Raw genomic sequence first — 17,266 nt, 5'->3', positions numbered from 1 at the left:
TATTTTTTCCCATCCCACCTCACACACTGGAAAAGACAAACAAGCCTTGTAACAAACACATCGAGTCGGACAAAACGAATTCCCACCCTGGCCGTTGAATGTTTACATTTGTCCTTTCTCTTGAACCCGTCACCTCTCCGCCAGGAGGTGGGCGACATCCTTCCCCATCAGCTCTCTGGAACTGTCGTTGGTCAGTGTCCATCAGAGTATCGCGAGCCTTTCAAAACTTTATTTCCAGTGTCGTCGTAGTGATGGAGAATGAGCGCACACAGTGCGTAGGGCCCAGGAAGGGAAGGGGATGCCAGGCTCCACAGGGGGGCAGTTTTAGAGAAACCCCTCCTGCGGCTGGATCTCCGGGAGATCTCATCTTTCCCATGGCTTTGGCTGTCACTGGTCCCGCCCTCCAGTCCCACGTCCTGCTGCTGGCCACCGACTCCCCTAGAGGTCCTGCAGGCATTCCACGACCCAGATAATCCTCTTCCCTTCCCGCCCGTCCTGCTCTCTTCCCTGGTTTCCTTGCTGGCACCCCCAATTCTAAATCTCAGGCATTAGCCGTCTTTGTCTCCACATCCTCCAAGCTTACAAGTCCTGATTCCTACACTTAATCCCTTCTGCTCATACTGACCAATACCCCGCAGGGTTCAGGGTGGTTTTCTATACCTTCCTCTCCTTCACAGTCACGTCTGTGGGCATGTAGCCTTAAATCTAGTCCTGGCCCTCCTGGAACGCTTGGGAATCCTGAATTTTATGCATTTAAAAAAGAGGGCTCTGAAAAAGGATCCAGTGACTTCATCAGAGTGGCTGCCCCAGGATCCCCCGACGCAAACATGGCGGAGCAGCCCTGGGTCAGGACCCCTCTCAGTTCCTTCTCCAGAAAAGCATTTTCTTGATGTTCACTTATGAGTCAAAGGAAAGCAGAGCGGGCCCACAAATAAGCGCCACCACTCCCGGCTGGGGAGGGGGGCAAAGGTCCTTTAGGTCCCTTGGCACCCGGAGACTCACTGGCTCATCAATACAGATCAAACACATCAACTCCTTCTCATTTAAGAAAATGTTTTATTCAAAAGCTTCACAGCACCATCTAGTCGTCTTAAAGAATGCAGCCCCGTCCCCCCACCCGCTACCCCTTCCAGATGCAGAAGTTTAAAATGACACCATTTGGCTAGAGATTTCCCCTATTTTTTTTTTTTTTCAATTCAGGTCATGATATGATTTTGGTCACTGTCTCATCTCAACTTCCTGAGCCCAAACTTGGATGGGATTTTAGCAACTGGTGGTGTGCCCTCTCCCCTCCCCCCACCCTTGTAGCTCCAAGCCACGGGAGTCGGGCCCAAGCGGTGGCCCTGCGGCCCCCGGCCCCACCCCCATCCCATGCCGGCAGAGGCAGAGAAAGCTAAAATGGCAAAGGTGAAATTCAGCGACCCGCATGGCAGAGCCCCCGTCCTCAGTCAGGCAGCATGCAGCCCTGGGAGCTAAAGCTTAGGGTGACATTTCCCTTCTGAAACCCGAGAACCGCAGGCAAGGGTGAAAAGCAGCCGGCTTCCTCCCCGCCCGTCTCCTACAGTTCTCTGCTCTACGGAGGTTTTCTTTTTTTTAAGTTTGATTAGAACACTAAGATTCCCCTGTCCCCCCTCCCTAGAGCCTGAGTGACAGGGCTGGAGGAGAGGACACAGTATGACCTGGTCTATTCGTTTGGAAAGAGTAGCCTGTCTGAAATAGAGAGTGTTGATTCCACAGTCCAGCATAAAGCACAATTCCCCAAGAGGCTCCTGGAGTGAGGGGCTCAGCAGACCAGCAGTCTGACTGGGCCCGGCAAGATCACAGCCGCCTCCTCCACTTTGGCTTCAGTCCCCAGAACTCCCCTTCGTGCTCCAGGAAGCGAGAACTGGAGAGCCGGCCAGTCATTTGGCCAAAGCCCCCATGGGGTCCCAGGCCGGAAGCACAATGGGCTCCTGCTTTAGGACGGCCAGCACATCCTCCGGCACATGCTTCTTGTCCACCACCACCTCGTAGACGTACTCGGAGAACCACTGGTCTGTCATGCACAGGTAGCCTGCGGGAAGAGGGAAGACGTATGGTGAGCCCCAGGGGTTGAAGGGAGAGCCCGCCCCGGCCCTTCTCCCTGTCCCAAACCTGGGGGCACTGGCAAGGTGTAGGGAAGCAGCCCCCAGCGGCAGGGGCAAGCGAGAGCCAGGGGCGTTTTGCAGCCACCAAACAACCCTGCCTTCTGGGGGCTCTGCTGCCGACTGAACAAGGTCCCGGAGTCCCAGGCTTCCCCTTGTAATAGGCTTGGGTCAGGGACACACTGTGATGAAGACCACAGAAACAGTCAAGAGTGGGCCGCTACTCCTGCCTCCCTCCGGCGTGGCCAAATGTCCTGGAGCCTTCTGGTTCGGACCCACTTAGGCCGGCTTCCCCCCAGGAAGCCCAAGTAGCCCCTCTGGTCATAGCTAAGCTGGAGGGTGACGCGAAGGGCACACGGGGAAGGTCAGGACCAGAATGCACTGCGTGCGCTCTCATGGAAGGCCCCGCTCGTGTCCAGGACCCTGTGGGAAAAGCAGGCGGCAGACAGCAGCACCCATGCCAAAGCTGGGGGAGGGGCGCTCGAGACGCCGCCTCCAGGCCACAGAGGCTGAGTGGTGCCCATTCTACCGTTCCTTTCAGATGGATGGCAAGACACTCAGTCTGACACAGCACGGCATGTCTATCCTCAGAGGAAGCGCCGGAGCCAGTGCTCGGAGCTCTCCCCTCTCCTCTGGTGACCTCGCCTCCTTGCTCAAAGAGGCGATGCAATTAGAGCATCCCTTGTCCTGGAAGGGAAGGCTGCTGTCGGCCTGACAGCTCCTGCCCGCTGGGGGTCGGGGTTCCGGGGCCCGGCCCAGCTCAGGACCAGGAATGGAGACTTTTTGGAACACGCATCTCAGGAGCCTGGGCTGGGCTGGGCCTGTCCCTAAGCCTCTGAGGATGGGGGAGCGCTCCCAGACAATACACCAGGCCAGACATGAGTCATCCTTCTCCAGACCCGAATTCAGAGTCAATCAATCCTTAAGCCTGCTCCTGGCAGGAAGGGGGGCTGGGCAGGTGAGGGACCGCAGCGTGTCTATGTAATCAAGTCCTGTGTCCTTATAAAATATTATCAATCTCACAAACAAATAAATCTTCCCCAAATGCCCAAGGAATATGGACACTAAGTATCTACCTACCCCATCTCCTTTCAAAAGCAGGAGATCAGATTATGGGCTTATAAATTAGAACTCCTATCAGTTGTGATCCGCTCCTGGAGGGCCGGTTGCCGAGTGTCTCTTCAGGATATGAGTTCTTTGGGGCTCAGTGAAGCCTTCCAGACAGGGTCGCCGCCAAGTAATTGTGCCCCGGGCGGATAATGAGCTGCGGCTGCTCCAACTGCTGACACGCAGTGTCTTGGAGTTGGACCGAGCTGATTAGGATCACTGTCTGAAACCAGAAGGCAGCATGCAGCCCCAGGCCCGGGCAGCGAAGGGGTGAGGGGGAAATCTGGGGACCCGGGGGCCCTTCCCAAGACCTCAGCAGCCTCTGAGGAGGGAGACACATGAACCTGGGGCCAAACTTCCATTGGTTTAAGTTTCTAATGTGAACTGTGACCATGATATTTCATCTCTGTAATCAAATTAAACAGAGATGAGGCACAAAAATCAGCAAATGGCCGGGTCTTTAAAGGAGTCTCACGTTTTGTCAGCAGCAGAGAAGGGGCTAGAAAAGGAGTTCCTGCACCAGAAAAGGCCCGGCCCAAAGTGACCATGCTAAAGAATCTGCTGTCATCGTCCTGGTGTGCATCGCACTGTCCATGGGTTTTCTTTCCCCAGCGGCGGCCGGGGGCACACAGCTAAGTGTCTGAGGCCGGACTTGTACTCTGCTCTATCCACTTAGGGCCCTAGCTGTCCCCACATTAATGAGGCTAACAAGAACCACAGAGAACGTCACTCACAGTGGGAGTGAGTCGTCGGGCAGAGTTCTGACCGGAGAGAATCAAGGATAAATCTGTGAGATCCTCTCGGGAAATGAAACCCAACAGATTCAGGTATGCAGAGAAGTTTGTCATTCAGCTGTTAGAACTTTTTCCCCCTCCACGATTTTGTACTCTTGGCCCTCTGGCTATTTCTCAGTAATTTCACAGTAATTAATAAATCTCTGCTGAGCAGCACAGATTTATGGGGCTTGAAGTAACTACCAAGGCCAGAATCCAACTCCCTCATTTTACAGATAAGAAAACTGAGGCCCACCCAGAGATGGCACTGAGACACGTGCCCAACACCTACTATGTGCTGAGCACTATCCCCGAGTGCTGCCCCACAGGTACTAAAGCGGGAAAAACGCTCCCAAGAACCTAAGAACCAACTGTGACTTGGGTAATAGACAGGGCCCCCGGTCTAAAGCTCTCCTTAGCCGTTAGAATCCAGCTCCACATGGGCTGCCACAATCCACGACAACGGCCATCCAAGGGACTCCTACAGGAACAGCTCAGCCTACTCTGCGTCACTTTGGGAAGTTCCAGGTTTCAGTTGGTCAAGAAAATGCTGTGTGAGTGAGTGAGTGTGAGAGTGTGTGTGTGTGTGTGTGTGTGTGTGTTTTGCAGGGAAGAAAGAAGGACTGGAAAGCAGAGAGGAAGGATGATGAAGAAAACTTGAAGACGAATATCACAGGGTGCATGCCTTTTGGACCAAGATCTAAGGAGAGCTTCTCCCCCCCTTTTCTCTCCCCGCCACTGTAAACACCCAGATCCGGCTGCTGGTGGGGACAAGGGAATGCAGAGTCCGCCCCTGCTGAGGAAGACTATCCCGGGGGCCCGCCGGGCACTGCAGAGGCACATGAGGGAGAACCGTGCTAGAAGAGGGAGCTGCTTGAATTGGCTGGTGAAGAGATGAGATTTTTCTTTCTTCAAACTACATCAAAGTTCAATCAACCCATGAGCTTGTTCCCTCAGGCAGATACGAGCCCAAGAGCCAGGAGACAAACGCTGGCTGTGTGTGCTCCTCAGACACATGCAGACGGGATTGAGGGGGACAGGGACAGGATTGTGGGAGACTGAGACCTTCTGCCTAAATCATGTAATAGCATTATTGTGCCCTGCTAATTTGTTCTCACTCCTCACAGCCAGTCCTAGAACCCACTCTCTCCCATGAGATCCCCAATAAGGCGAGACATCCAGTCATTATCCAGAGGCCTATTTTCTCAACAAAACCCAATGGCCTCACTCTGACCCCTAAACTCTCCCTGCTTTTGTATTGTTTCAGAAAAGGTCTGTTTGTTATCATTCCTCAAAAGCCTCATGGATGGCAGCGCCATGTTATTTCCTAATCTCGCTCCTTTAACTTGACCCAAAAGTATACTCAACATACCAAAAATAACAAGCCTCTGCAGCTGCTTTATCATTTTTGGCCGGGCCCTTTTCCTCTCCATTAATTCATGTTCCTCCCTGCCTTAAAGACTTCCTCAAAGTTCCCTTCATCCGTGAAGTCTTCCTGAATTATGTTCTCCCTGGAGGAATTCTTACTCATTCCCCCGCAGAATGGGGGTTTTTCCACCACAAGAATCTGCTCCTACTATGAATCTTAATGTTACTCTCCTATATTTTCTATCACAGTAAGTAAGCTCCTTCCCTCACAGCTTCCCCGTTTCTGTCTCCTCATGACTCATTTGAAGCTCCCGCACAAACTCGTTGCCATGACACAGCCAGAGTCTGGAGCCTCATCCCAGCCTCCCAAGGAATCAGCAACACTGTGCTAGGCACTGGGGTACAAAGGCAAGAAACAACCTTACAACTAATCCATCTTCTAATGGTAGAGTTAAGATGTACATATCAAAGATTTACTTCACAAAATTAATAAATGCCTATGAATTTTATCCACACCCCCATATGAAGTAGTCAAAGTTGATGCAATGGGACAAAGGGCTCCTGCAGCTGAGGTGAGCAGCAAAGATGTCATGAAGATGATGGTACACGGCCTGCTTCTTAAGAGAGAGCGAGCCCAGGAGGGGAGGGAAGGACAAGGGACGTGCAAAAAGGAAGACGGCAGACGGGGGCCGGCCTGGGAAGTGTGTGAGTGTGTGTGTGTGTGTGTGTGTGAAGTGAGAGGCCACGGGGCTAGGTGGTAGGGAGTCACATAGATCTATGGGGAAGGGGGATGACTTTGGCAATGCAGAATGACCTGGAGGTGGTAAGGGACAGCGTAGAGACTCAGAGAGGTGGCCAGAGGTGGCCACAGTACTCTAAGGAAGTGGGGATGGGACTGCAGAGCAGGGGGCAGTGGGCGCAGAAACAGCTGATTGGTTAGCTGGGACAGGAAAGTGCCAGATCCAAGAGAACACCATGATCATGATGCTGAGCCCCTTAAAGAATGGTGCCTTCAATAGAAACAGGATGTTTGGAAGAGTGGAGGGCTTAGGGGAAGAAGGATGAGTTCAGTTTTAAACATGACCACAAAAATCCTAAATGGTCTTTAAGGCCCATCATAGCCTCTTCCCTCAAGGGCACTGCCCTCACACTCCATGGCCCAAAACATCAAGGCTAATATGCTCAAAGGATGCCTAAAACTGTGCACACCCTTTGATCCGTCAGTGTTACTACTGGGCTTATACCCCAAAGAGATACTAAAGGAGGGAAAGGGACCTGTATGAGCCAAAACGTTTGTGGCAGCTCTTTTTGTAGTGGCCAGAAACTGGAAAATGAATGGATGCCATCAATTGGAGAATGGCTGAGTAAATTGTGCTATATGAATGCTATGGAATATTATTGTTCTGTAAGAAATGACCAGCAGGAGGATTTCAAAAAGGCCTGGAGAGACTTAGTTGAACTGATGCTGAGTGAAGTGAGTAGGACCAAGAGATCATTGTGGATAGTAATAAGATTATGTGGTGATCAACGTGGCTTTTTTCAACTTGTGATGGAGAGTCCTCCACATCAACAGAACTATGGGGACGGAATGTAAATCAGGACATAGTATTTTCACCTTTTTGGTGTGTTTGCTTGGTTTTTTCCTTTCTCATATTTTTCCCCTTTTGATCTGATTCTTTGTTTTGTTTTGTTTCGTTTAGAATGATGAATATGGAAATATGTTAAGAACTGCAAACACTTAAGCAATATCAGATTGGGTGACCAAGGCAACAATGACAGACGAGAGATCTCTGATTCCATCAGATATTAGCAGTTATCAGTCTTACTGAAAAACAGGAAACACTCACATGGAACTGGAGCTGGCCAAGACCCCCAAGAGTCTCAGGACCAACTAGTACCTGATAGATACTCAGGCTGCCTTGGCCTGATGACCTTGGGTGACTGAGTCTACTTTCACAGTGTTCCAATTGTTTGGAAGACATCCCGTTTGTTAACCCTAAATTAACTTCCTTATTTTTGCCTAATGCTCCTAATTTTGCTCTTAGGGTCAAACAGAATAAATTTATTCCTTCTCCTAATTGGAAATTCTCCAAATACTCAAAAGTTAGAATCATGTCCAGTTAAGTAGAAAGGGAAGAAGCATTTATGAAGCCCCTACTAAGTGCTAAGCACTTTACAAATACTTTCTCACGTGATCACCACAACAACCCTGTCAGGTGGATGCTGTTATGATTGCCATTTGACAGATGAGGAAATTGAGACAAACAGGGTGAAGTAACTTGCTCAGGGTCACACAGACTAGATCTAAACTAGGGTTTCCCTGACTCCACCCAGGAAACTATTGGAGGCTTCTCTTGCCTGGGCCAAAGGAGTCCAGCCTCTTCAAAATGACCTTCATAAGGCATGACCTGGCTAGCTGTCCTGCTCAGGACATTCTCCTGCCTTTCACACAGAACTAACCCTGTGTTCTTGATGGGTCGGGCCCACATCAAGCACAGAGGGCCTCTCCCCCTGTCAGTACTACAGCTCACGATGGCCCCGGGAACACTGCCGGCTCTTCGCTTAGGTACGACTCTCTCCTCTTATCCAGCTCCAAACAAATTCCAGCCCGTTGGCTAGATGATCCCTCTACTTGGAATAACATCAGCCATCCTGCCCAGCTTTGTTCCATCTGCTAGTCAGAGAAGCAAGCTCGACACCTTTATCCAAGTCACTGATAAACCATTTCACAGCATGTGGCTGAACCCAGAGAGCCCTGAGGTCCCCAGCCAAGACCTTCCAGGGGACACCGGCCCATTCATCAGGATCATAAACCATTTAAGTCACAGAGCCAGCATGGCTTCTGATCTCGCCCCAGTTCCTCCACGTCGGGTTTCAGCCCTCAGCAGTACTACAAAAGGCAGGATGACTTCTGTTCCTGTGTCCAAATGCATGGAACATACTGTCTCCACGACGACTTGGGGACTGACCTCAGAGAGGCAATTAGATGACCAAAATGTTGGTTTTTCAAAAAGCAGCCAAAGTTCAGCATAATGAATGGTTCACATAAAGTTTCTTTCCAGACTAAACTTTGATTTGCCAAAAAGTTCTTAAACTGAAAATAAGAGGCTCCCTTTCTGGAGAGAGCCATAAAGGAGGATCAGAATGGAGGGGCTAACTTGTGAGAAGAGATGAGTCAGAAAGGGACTGAGGAACACAAGGAGCCAAGAGGAGAGAGGAGTTGGGAAGCCTGGGATGAAGAAAGGGATTGAAACGTGTCCCTGCTTCTTATGAAGGTACCACCCAAGATCACAACCTTAGGGTCAGATCTTCTTCCTTTTTCTCCATTCCACGGACAACCAGTTGCCAAGTCATGTTAATTCAACCTCCAGCATCTGTGGCATTTATCCCCTTCTCTCTAGTCACTGGCCACCATCCTAGTCCAGGTCTTCCTCATCTCTCGCCTAATCAAGAAGAGATCTGGATGTGACCAACGCTGAGTTACTCGTGACAGTCCAAGGTGAGAGAAGCATTTGTCCATCAGACCCCCAACCCACCCAAGAGTCTACCTTCCAGGTAAAGGCTAATGATCTATTTATTCACCAAAAATCATTTATTGAGCACCCAATAGGTACGAAGCACAGTGCTAAGCATGGATGAGTCTCTGCCGTAGCTACTCATGGGTTCCTATAAGTCATTTGTGGGCTGGCGAATAAATTATATCCCATACCCTTTATTCATATTATACGTAGGCTGCCTATAGAACTAGAGGTGGGGACACAATGAGCCAAAGAAAGAAAATTCCTTTCTCTGGGCCAGGCCTCCAGGATTGGACTTGATCTGTGTGAAGCCTGAGTTTGGGGGAGACCTTGTATTCAAATTCCAAGTCTATGTTCCATTTACTTGTCTCTACCAGAAGAATGTAAGCAAGAACTATTTGGTTTTGTCTTTGAATCATCAGCACCTAGCCCTGAGGGCCTTAAACCTTGATCTTTTGGCACACTCTTTTATGAAGCTTGTGGAGAACCCCTTTCTTTTCACACTTGTTGCACATTGGTCCCTATCACACATTTCTTACCACAAGTGGCAGGCAGAACATTCACTAATCCTATACTCTTCACCAGATAAACTTCTGAAATTGAACTTTCTGTGTAACTTCATTCATTCTCTCTCCCTCTCTCTGTGTCTCTGGGTATGTCTCTGTATCTCTCTCTCTCTCTCTCTCTCTCCTAAGACAGCCCTATGCAGCATGGGTCTAAACATTACAGCCTGGCAACACAAAGAAAGGTTGATGCCCACTAATTCCACTTGCCTACCTTCCCCACATGACAACTTTGGGCCCCGCAACAAGGGATACCCGATATTCTAAGCCGATGTTCAATAGCTGGGAGGCTACTAGAATCTTTCTACAAGGGACAAAGAGCAAGTTTTCAGGCACAGAAGCTGTCCCCAAAGCACTTAGCCCCAGGCACATAAACTTAGCTTGTCAGCAATGACAGATCTGAGGTTTCTCAGGTGTGGATCACCTTCATCTGCAAGCATGAGCTCCAGCTCTGAGTCCTATGCTCACTGCTCATCAGTCCACCAGATTAAATTTTTAGTCATCAGTGATGATGGATTGACCTGAAATTTTCATTAAGTGAGCTAAATAGCCACACAGGAGATCTGAAAGTACACTGGACTTCCATATCAACCAAACTATCAAAAAATTATCTCATAGAGCTAAGAAAAATAGAATTTATCTGAAAGAACAAAAGGTCAAGAACATGAAGGGAACGAATGAAAAAAACAAAAAAAACTGAAGGAATCTGGTTTATGTACCAGATCTCAAACTGTATTATAAAGCAGTCATCAGCTGGTATTAGCTTCTTAATTATCTAGTACAGTTTCTTAAACTGAGTGGTGGATCAGTGGACTAGATTAGATACATAACACACAGCACCACCTCTCAGACACATCAGATTGGCTAAAACGATAGAAAAAGAAAATGATAAATGTTGGCGAGGATGTGGGAGAACAGGGGCCTTAACAGGCTGTTGATGGAGTCATGAACTGATTCAACTATTGTGGTGAGCAGTTTGAAACTAAGTTCAAAGGGCAATCAAACTGTGCATACTCTTTGACCAGCAAAACCACTACTAGATCTGTATCTCCTCCCCTTCACACCCCCTCTCCCCACCCCCCAGGCAATTGGGGTTAAGTGGCTTGCCCAGGTCACACAGCTAGGAAGTGTTAAGTGTCTGAGACTAGATTTGAACTCAGGTACTCTTGAGTTCAGGGCTGGTGCTCTATCCACTGCATCATCTAGCTGCCCCTAGATCAGTATCTCAAAGAGATAAAAAAGAGAGAAAACAACAGAAGGAGGGAGAGAAGCAAGGAGGTTAAGAAGAAAAAGGGCAGGGAAGGAGAAAAAAGAGTGAGGGAGAAAATGGAGTGGGGTAAGATGGAAGGACCTATTCTTATGGTGGCAAAGAACTAGAAATGGAGGGGGTGCTCATCAACTGAGGAATAGCTAAAGAAGCTATGGTATATGATTGTGATAGAATACTATTGTGCTATAAGAAATGACGAGGACAACACTTTCAGAAAAATCTGAAAGACACAAACTGATGCAAAACAAAGTGAGCGAAACCAGGAGAACCTTATACACAATAACAGCAATATTATATGATGATCAACTATGAATGACTTAGCTCTTCTTTGCAAAAGAATCACCCTGGACAATTCCTAGTAAATTTATTTAATTTTAAAACACATTGCTTTATGAATCATGCTGAGAGAGAAAAATCAGAGCAAAAAAGGAAAAACCATGGGAGGAAAAACAAACAAACAAAAAGAAGTGAAATAGCATGTGTCGATTCACATTCAATTTCCTTAGTTCTTTTTCTGATGCAGATGGCATTTTCAGTCCAAAGTCAATTGGGATTGCTTTGGATCAATGAACCAACCACTGAGAAGAACCAAGTCCTTCACAGTTGATCATTGTACATTTTTGCTGTTAAAGTGTACAATGTATTCCTGGTTCTGCTTGTTCCATTCATCACCTTGTTCATCATTTTTTATGAAATGGTAACATTCCATTACCTTCATGTAACACAGCTTATTCAGACATTCCCCAAGTAATGGACATCCACTCCTTTTCCAATTCTTTGCTACCACAAAAGAGCTGCTACAAACATTTTTGTACTTGTGGGTCTGTCTTTTTCCCTCCTTTATGATTTCCGTGGGATACAGACCTAGTAATGACACTGTTGGGTCAAAGGGTGTGCACAGTTTGATAGTCCTTTTACCAGATTGCTCTCCAGAATGGTTAGAATATTTCACAATTCCACCAACAATGCAATGGTGTTCCAGTTTTTTTCCACATTCCCTCCAACATTTATCATTATCTTTTGACTTAAAACAATTCCAAAGGATTCCTGATGAAAAATGCCAACCACCTCCAGAGAAAGAACCAAGTCTGAATCCAAATCAAAACATATCATTTTTCAATTTCTTTTTTTTTTGTGTGGGATTTTTTTGTTTTCTTTCACAATATCACTAAGAGGGAAATATGTTTTTGTATGACTGTGCACATGAGTGACTTCTATCAAATTGCTTAGCAGTTCTTTTTCTGAAGATAGACAGCATTTTTGTCATGGTCAGGACCTGGAGTAAGAAAGACCTGATTTCAAATCCCACCTTAGTTCCCATCAGCAGTGTGGACTTGGGAACATCACAATATTGCTGTGTCTCAATCTTCTCATATGTGGAACAGGGATATTAATAGCCCCCAATTCAGAAGGTTGTTTTGAAAATCAAATCAGATAATACATGGAAAATCTCTAACACAAAATGTTTGGAAAGTGTGACAACCCCCACCTTCCAAGACAACACATAAAAAGGAATAGAACATAAAAGAGGAATGAGGGGGAAAAGAGATGCTGGGGAAAGTTCCTCTGAATGAGAGGAAGTGTGCCCTTCCCAAGATGTTGGTCTAGAGAAAGAGTTTCCAATCAAGAGAGGCGGCCTCCAGGGCAGAGTGCTGACTTTGGGGAGTTTTATCTTCTGTTTGTTTGGCTTTTCTGGAGGATGGGGTGAGGGCTAAGGAGGAACAGACAGTCTAGGAGTGAGTGAAGAATGATGGGCTACTGTGAGGAATATAACTCACATTTTGCATATGAGGGAACTGGAATTCATTCAGATTATATTTTCCTGTGTAAAAAGCAGCCCTTGTCTTTTTTGTTAACCCATCTCTTCTCTGAGAATGGCTGCTTATCCCCCATCTTGGCTAGTTCACAGCTAAACAAGTTGCACTGCTCTTCAAAACACAAAATGCTACCTCAGGCTCCAAGGTCAACCTCATGAAAATGAAAATTTTGCTTTTGGAATCATCCATAAACAGGATCAAGAACTTAATGTAAATCCCTCCAAGGAACAGGACAGCGAACAAGCCCAGATGTCTGGCCAGATGTCAAATGCAATCCAACATCAGAGCACACTGACGATGGACACCAGTGTCACCAGCAGGAGAAGCCCAATTAGGGAAAGGAGACAAGGGCTCCTTCTTCCGATGACAAACCCAGGAGGTCTGTGATCAGAACAAAGTGTCAGGTCACTTCAAGCCTTCAAACTGTGGCATGTGGCTGTCTATGGGCAGAGGATCCTGAACATGAACCTGAGTGGAGCCCCAGCCACCACCAACGAGAAGTGGGTGGACCACTGGCCCAGTCTTTAGACTGCCTGTCTCCACTGAGTTTTATCAAGGTTGTTTATTTAGGAGCAATCAGTCTCACCTGATACACCCAAAGAAAAGAGAGATAAAAGTAGGGGCGCTGTTCTCTACAGAAGTGGCGTCCTCTCTGCAAAGTCTCCTGGGCCGTGTCACCTAACGGACAATGGGGGGTAAACACACGCCCAGAGAACACAACCCCCTACCTACAAATTCTCCTCAGAAGACTCTCAAAGATGCCAAGCAAATGAGTCACATGTTCCTGCCTTCCTTCCGGTAAATCAGCCCATGGGAAGAATTTATTTTGGATGTGGCTCCCTGAACCTCCCCCAAGCCCAGTTATCTTTTGGCTCCCTGAGGAAATGTTTTGCTTTACATAATCTCTGGCATTTCAATTATTTGAGAACAATAACAAAAGTTAGTTTAACCTCTAGTTAGACAGAGACTCTAGAACAAAAGATTATAGGCAGAACAGCAGGAACATAGTCCCTGCTCTCAGCTCAACAGAGGGATGAGGTAAGGAGGGAGACAAGATTTGTGTTCATCACGAGTGAACAGCTGGGGTTGGGTAGAGGGCCGGGAGACTGGGGGAAGGAGATTAGCAAAGAAGCATGAAGCTGGTTCCAAAATTTTGTATTTTTTTGTTTTGCTTTTTAAATCAGAGTTGACCATATGGCCAGGGAGCTGAGCTCAGAATGTGCAGGGAGGCCATAAGGACAATCAGCTTCACTAAGTCACCCAGCTTAGAAAACAGCACTGTCGCTGACCCAGGATGAACAATGCTCTCCACCTCCAGGTAGACAACAGATGACCTCTGAATGTAGACTGAAGTGGGCTTTTAAAAAAACACTTACTTTATTTTTACAATTTTGCTGGTTTTCTTTGCAATATTATTAACATGACAATATTTGGCCCAACTTCACGTGTATCACTGATGTCCTCCTGGGAGGGAGCTGGGAGAGAATTTGGAATTCAAAACTTTTAAAGATAATTGTTTTAAAATTGTTCACATGTAATTGGGAAATATTTAACAAAATAAATAAAAAGAATTAAGGAGAAATAAAAAGAAACCTTTATCCTTGCTGTTACTAGAGCCACAGCTTACAGCCTCGTGTGAGCCCACTGACCTACACCCATCAAGTCAATCACTTGCATCTATGACAAATTACCCAAGAAACCTGGGTTCGCCTAATTTCAGGATAGATCAAAAGTTAATAGGGTACCACTGGAGGATTAACCAAAGCATCAGCAATGATGGGAAAATAGATTAAGAAACCAAACAAAGCAGAACTGAATGCCTTTTAAATTCACCCTTAGAAAAAAAGTTTTAAAACATCCTGCGAATAATTCTATCTTTCAAATGCTGTTCTCCAGTGGGTACCATCAGCTAGCGACTGTCCTGAGGGGCACATGCACACACACACACACACACACACACACACACACACACACACACTGTTTCTGTCTCCATCTCAGAGCCGTGAATGTTTTTTCAGATTCCTTTTCAGTGAACTGTCTGGAAATCTGTGAAGCCGTGCTTGCCTTTCCTTAGGAAGCCTCCCTAGCCTGCCCCAAATCGCTGCCTCAAAGGAAAGCAAAGCCATCTAACAGGAAATGGCCATTAAAAACCGCGCGGCTCAGCGGGGCCCCTATTCCAGCCTCATGCTGCCCGGATCCGCAGCAGGCGCTGCAGCGAGTCGCTTCATAATCACACGACAATCGGAGAAATCAATGAAGCTCTCTCCGAGGGGGAGTTACAACAATCTGATGAGGAACAGAAAGGCCGTGAGAGCTCTCGCGTGTGTTTGGACAGAAATGAGGCCACTGGCCTTCACAGCAGAGCCAAGGGACAGGAATCCAAGAATTGCTGAAGATAAGTTTCACGGGGAGATGAAAAGACCTGGGATGCCAAGAAGCCAAAAGCTGCAGGAAAAAAGTCCCGTGTGGCCTTGAGGTTGTGGAGATCTGAGGAGGGCAGAGCCGGAAGGGGCCCCGGAGACCATTTAGCGCCCTGCCTTCTCTCCCAGAGAAAACCAGAGGGAGGCCCCACGACTGCTGAGAGGCTCTGGGGAGGGATGGCCAGCAGAGCTGCGGTGAGCACCCCCATCTCCCCACTGCCCTCACGGCTGGTTAATAAAGGAAGGAGCCCAAGCGGGCCCGGATAAGAAAGGCCCGACTGTGCAGCTGCTGGATGGCCACTGGTAGGAATGGATCAGGGTTGAACCAGGTGCCCTCTGGGGCCTCCGACCCCAAGAGCCAGAGAGCCACCGAGCGTGGGCTCGTGTCTGGCCCCCTCCCCAGCCCGTGAGGCAGGCGCTGCCGCTACCTCAGTGGGCACAACCCAAACCAGAGCTCTCGAGTTCTATGGGGCACAAAGGTCAGGCCCTTCCAGAAGAAAGTGAAGGAAACGATAGAAAAACCTGACTGAGAAGAGCCATGGCATTTCTATCTTCTGGTTCATTTTTTCCCCTTGACTCTTGGCTCCTGGTTGAGTGAAAGAATGCTGCTTCGTCCCAGGGCCAGGACATCTCATCCCACTGCCTCTCGGCAGGGGGTCCGCCATGGCACTGCTCAAATGCCCACGTGTCCTGCCTTTCTGATCACGCACAACAGCAGAAAAGTGACATGGCTTCTCTAAGTGGAAAACTGACACCGTGGAGGGATGTCGGCCTTGGGGAAGGTCTGGTTCCCAGCCCATGATGGGCCAAGTGCTGGACAGACTAACACCACAGGCTTCCTTGGAATTCATGGTCTCTTGGTTGAGTCCCTAGAAACTAAGTAATGAGCATTTTTAAAAAGCTCTTATCTATTATTTAAAATATACATTGAAAGCATATTTCCTGTTGCTTACTCATGACTTCCACTATGCTTTTCAACAGAAAGCTGTATTAGCTCCTGATTACTCGTTCTTTCAGAAAATTGAGTGATCGTTGCTGGTGACTTGAAACAAGTCCCTTTGCCAACCTCTCTTTTCCCTCTCAGAAAACCTGACTATCTGAAGGAGGCTGATTATTTGTCTGGCTAAGCTCCAAGGGCCACGGGAAATCAGTTTGGGGACAGGTTTGCCCTGATGTGACTGACCAAAGGAATCAACACAAGCCAGCACATGCTGGCTCTCAATCAGAAAGGCTGAGGAGGTTCTCGGGGTTCGGCCAAGTGAGAGCAGGATGACAGAAAAAGTGCACCCCAACCCCCACCCCAGACTCCTAGGTTGTTCTCGACGTTGTATCAACCTCCTGAATGTCTCCTTCACAATCTGAGGACCTAGAACCGGGCCAGACATCCCACCCCATGGAGGGATCCGGTAGTTACCAGTCAAGTGGCCAACAAGGAACATGTTAGCTTACCTTTGTGGCCATGGTCTTCACCCCAGGAATTCTCCACTCTCCATTTTTCATACGCTCCCTCATGAACATCCTGAAAAAAACCCAAAATGTAAATATGGTGAACAGTCCTCAAATGCCATGTAACGACTGTTGCTGATCCACTGAGTGCTTGCTCCCAACTCAAAATACTTGACATGGCCCGACCTGAGTCTAAGCCTTGGCCAAATCCCAAGGTGTTGGAGACCTGACCTCCAGGCCCATTCTCAGTCCAAGGTCACCACCCAGGGCCTCTTCCAGCCCCAGTGGGCGCAGCCCTCCCATTTCTACACTGGATTCAAAGCACACAAAGCACAGAACCAACTCCAGAAATGCTTCTGAGTCAACAAGAACATACCAAGTGTGCTAGGTGCCCGGCCCTGGGCTAAGCACAGGAGATACAAAGCCCAGACCAGCGCCTGCCTTCAGGGAGCCCAAGCTGACAGGACGTGCTCTTCCTCCTCTGACTTCCAACACTCTTCCCAGACACCTGCTCTACTACCTTGTTCTAGAGGAAAGAGCATTTAAATATGGCACATATTTCTAGAAATAACTCTGCTCCCCAAGACAAGTGGAAACTACTGGAGAAAAGTGTATGTCCTCCTACCCACCAACGTCTCTGTATATCGGGGACATTTCATGACTGCCACAACTGACTTCTCTAGCTGGGCAGCTGGGGCAGTCAGCCTCTGGGCTCCCCGTGTACCTACAGGCTGTTCTGCATGGGCTTGAGGATGTGCCAGAGCCAGCTGACATCAGGTGATGATTGAAAATAAAAGTTATCCGGGAAATGCTCTAGATTCCCTGGAGGGAAAAACCCCATCCCCCAACTAAGAAATTCTT

General features: G+C 48.0%; 1 protein-coding gene across 1 annotated transcript in view; it reads right to left on the bottom strand.

The window, feature by feature from the left end:
* Positions 1–1,036: 1,036 nt before the first annotated feature.
* The window catches only part of BLMH (bleomycin hydrolase), a 43,427-nt gene continuing 27,197 nt past the window's right edge, over positions 1,037–17,266 (bottom strand). Inside the window, exons 11-12 of the mRNA XM_051992238.1 lie at positions 16,409–16,478; positions 1,037–2,053 (exon numbers count right to left, since the gene is read on the bottom strand). Coding sequence (XP_051848198.1) covers positions 1,902–2,053; positions 16,409–16,478 — 222 coding nt within the window. The 3' untranslated portion in view covers positions 1,037–1,901. The remainder of the gene's footprint in view (positions 2,054–16,408; positions 16,479–17,266) is intronic.

This window comes from Antechinus flavipes, chromosome 4, assembly GCF_016432865.1.
Source record: "Antechinus flavipes isolate AdamAnt ecotype Samford, QLD, Australia chromosome 4, AdamAnt_v2, whole genome shotgun sequence".
In the NCBI taxonomy this organism is placed as follows: Eukaryota; Metazoa; Chordata; class Mammalia; order Dasyuromorphia; family Dasyuridae; genus Antechinus; species Antechinus flavipes.
The sequence above is the reverse complement of the archived record's forward strand: the minus strand, read 5'-3'. Positions and strand labels throughout refer to the sequence as shown.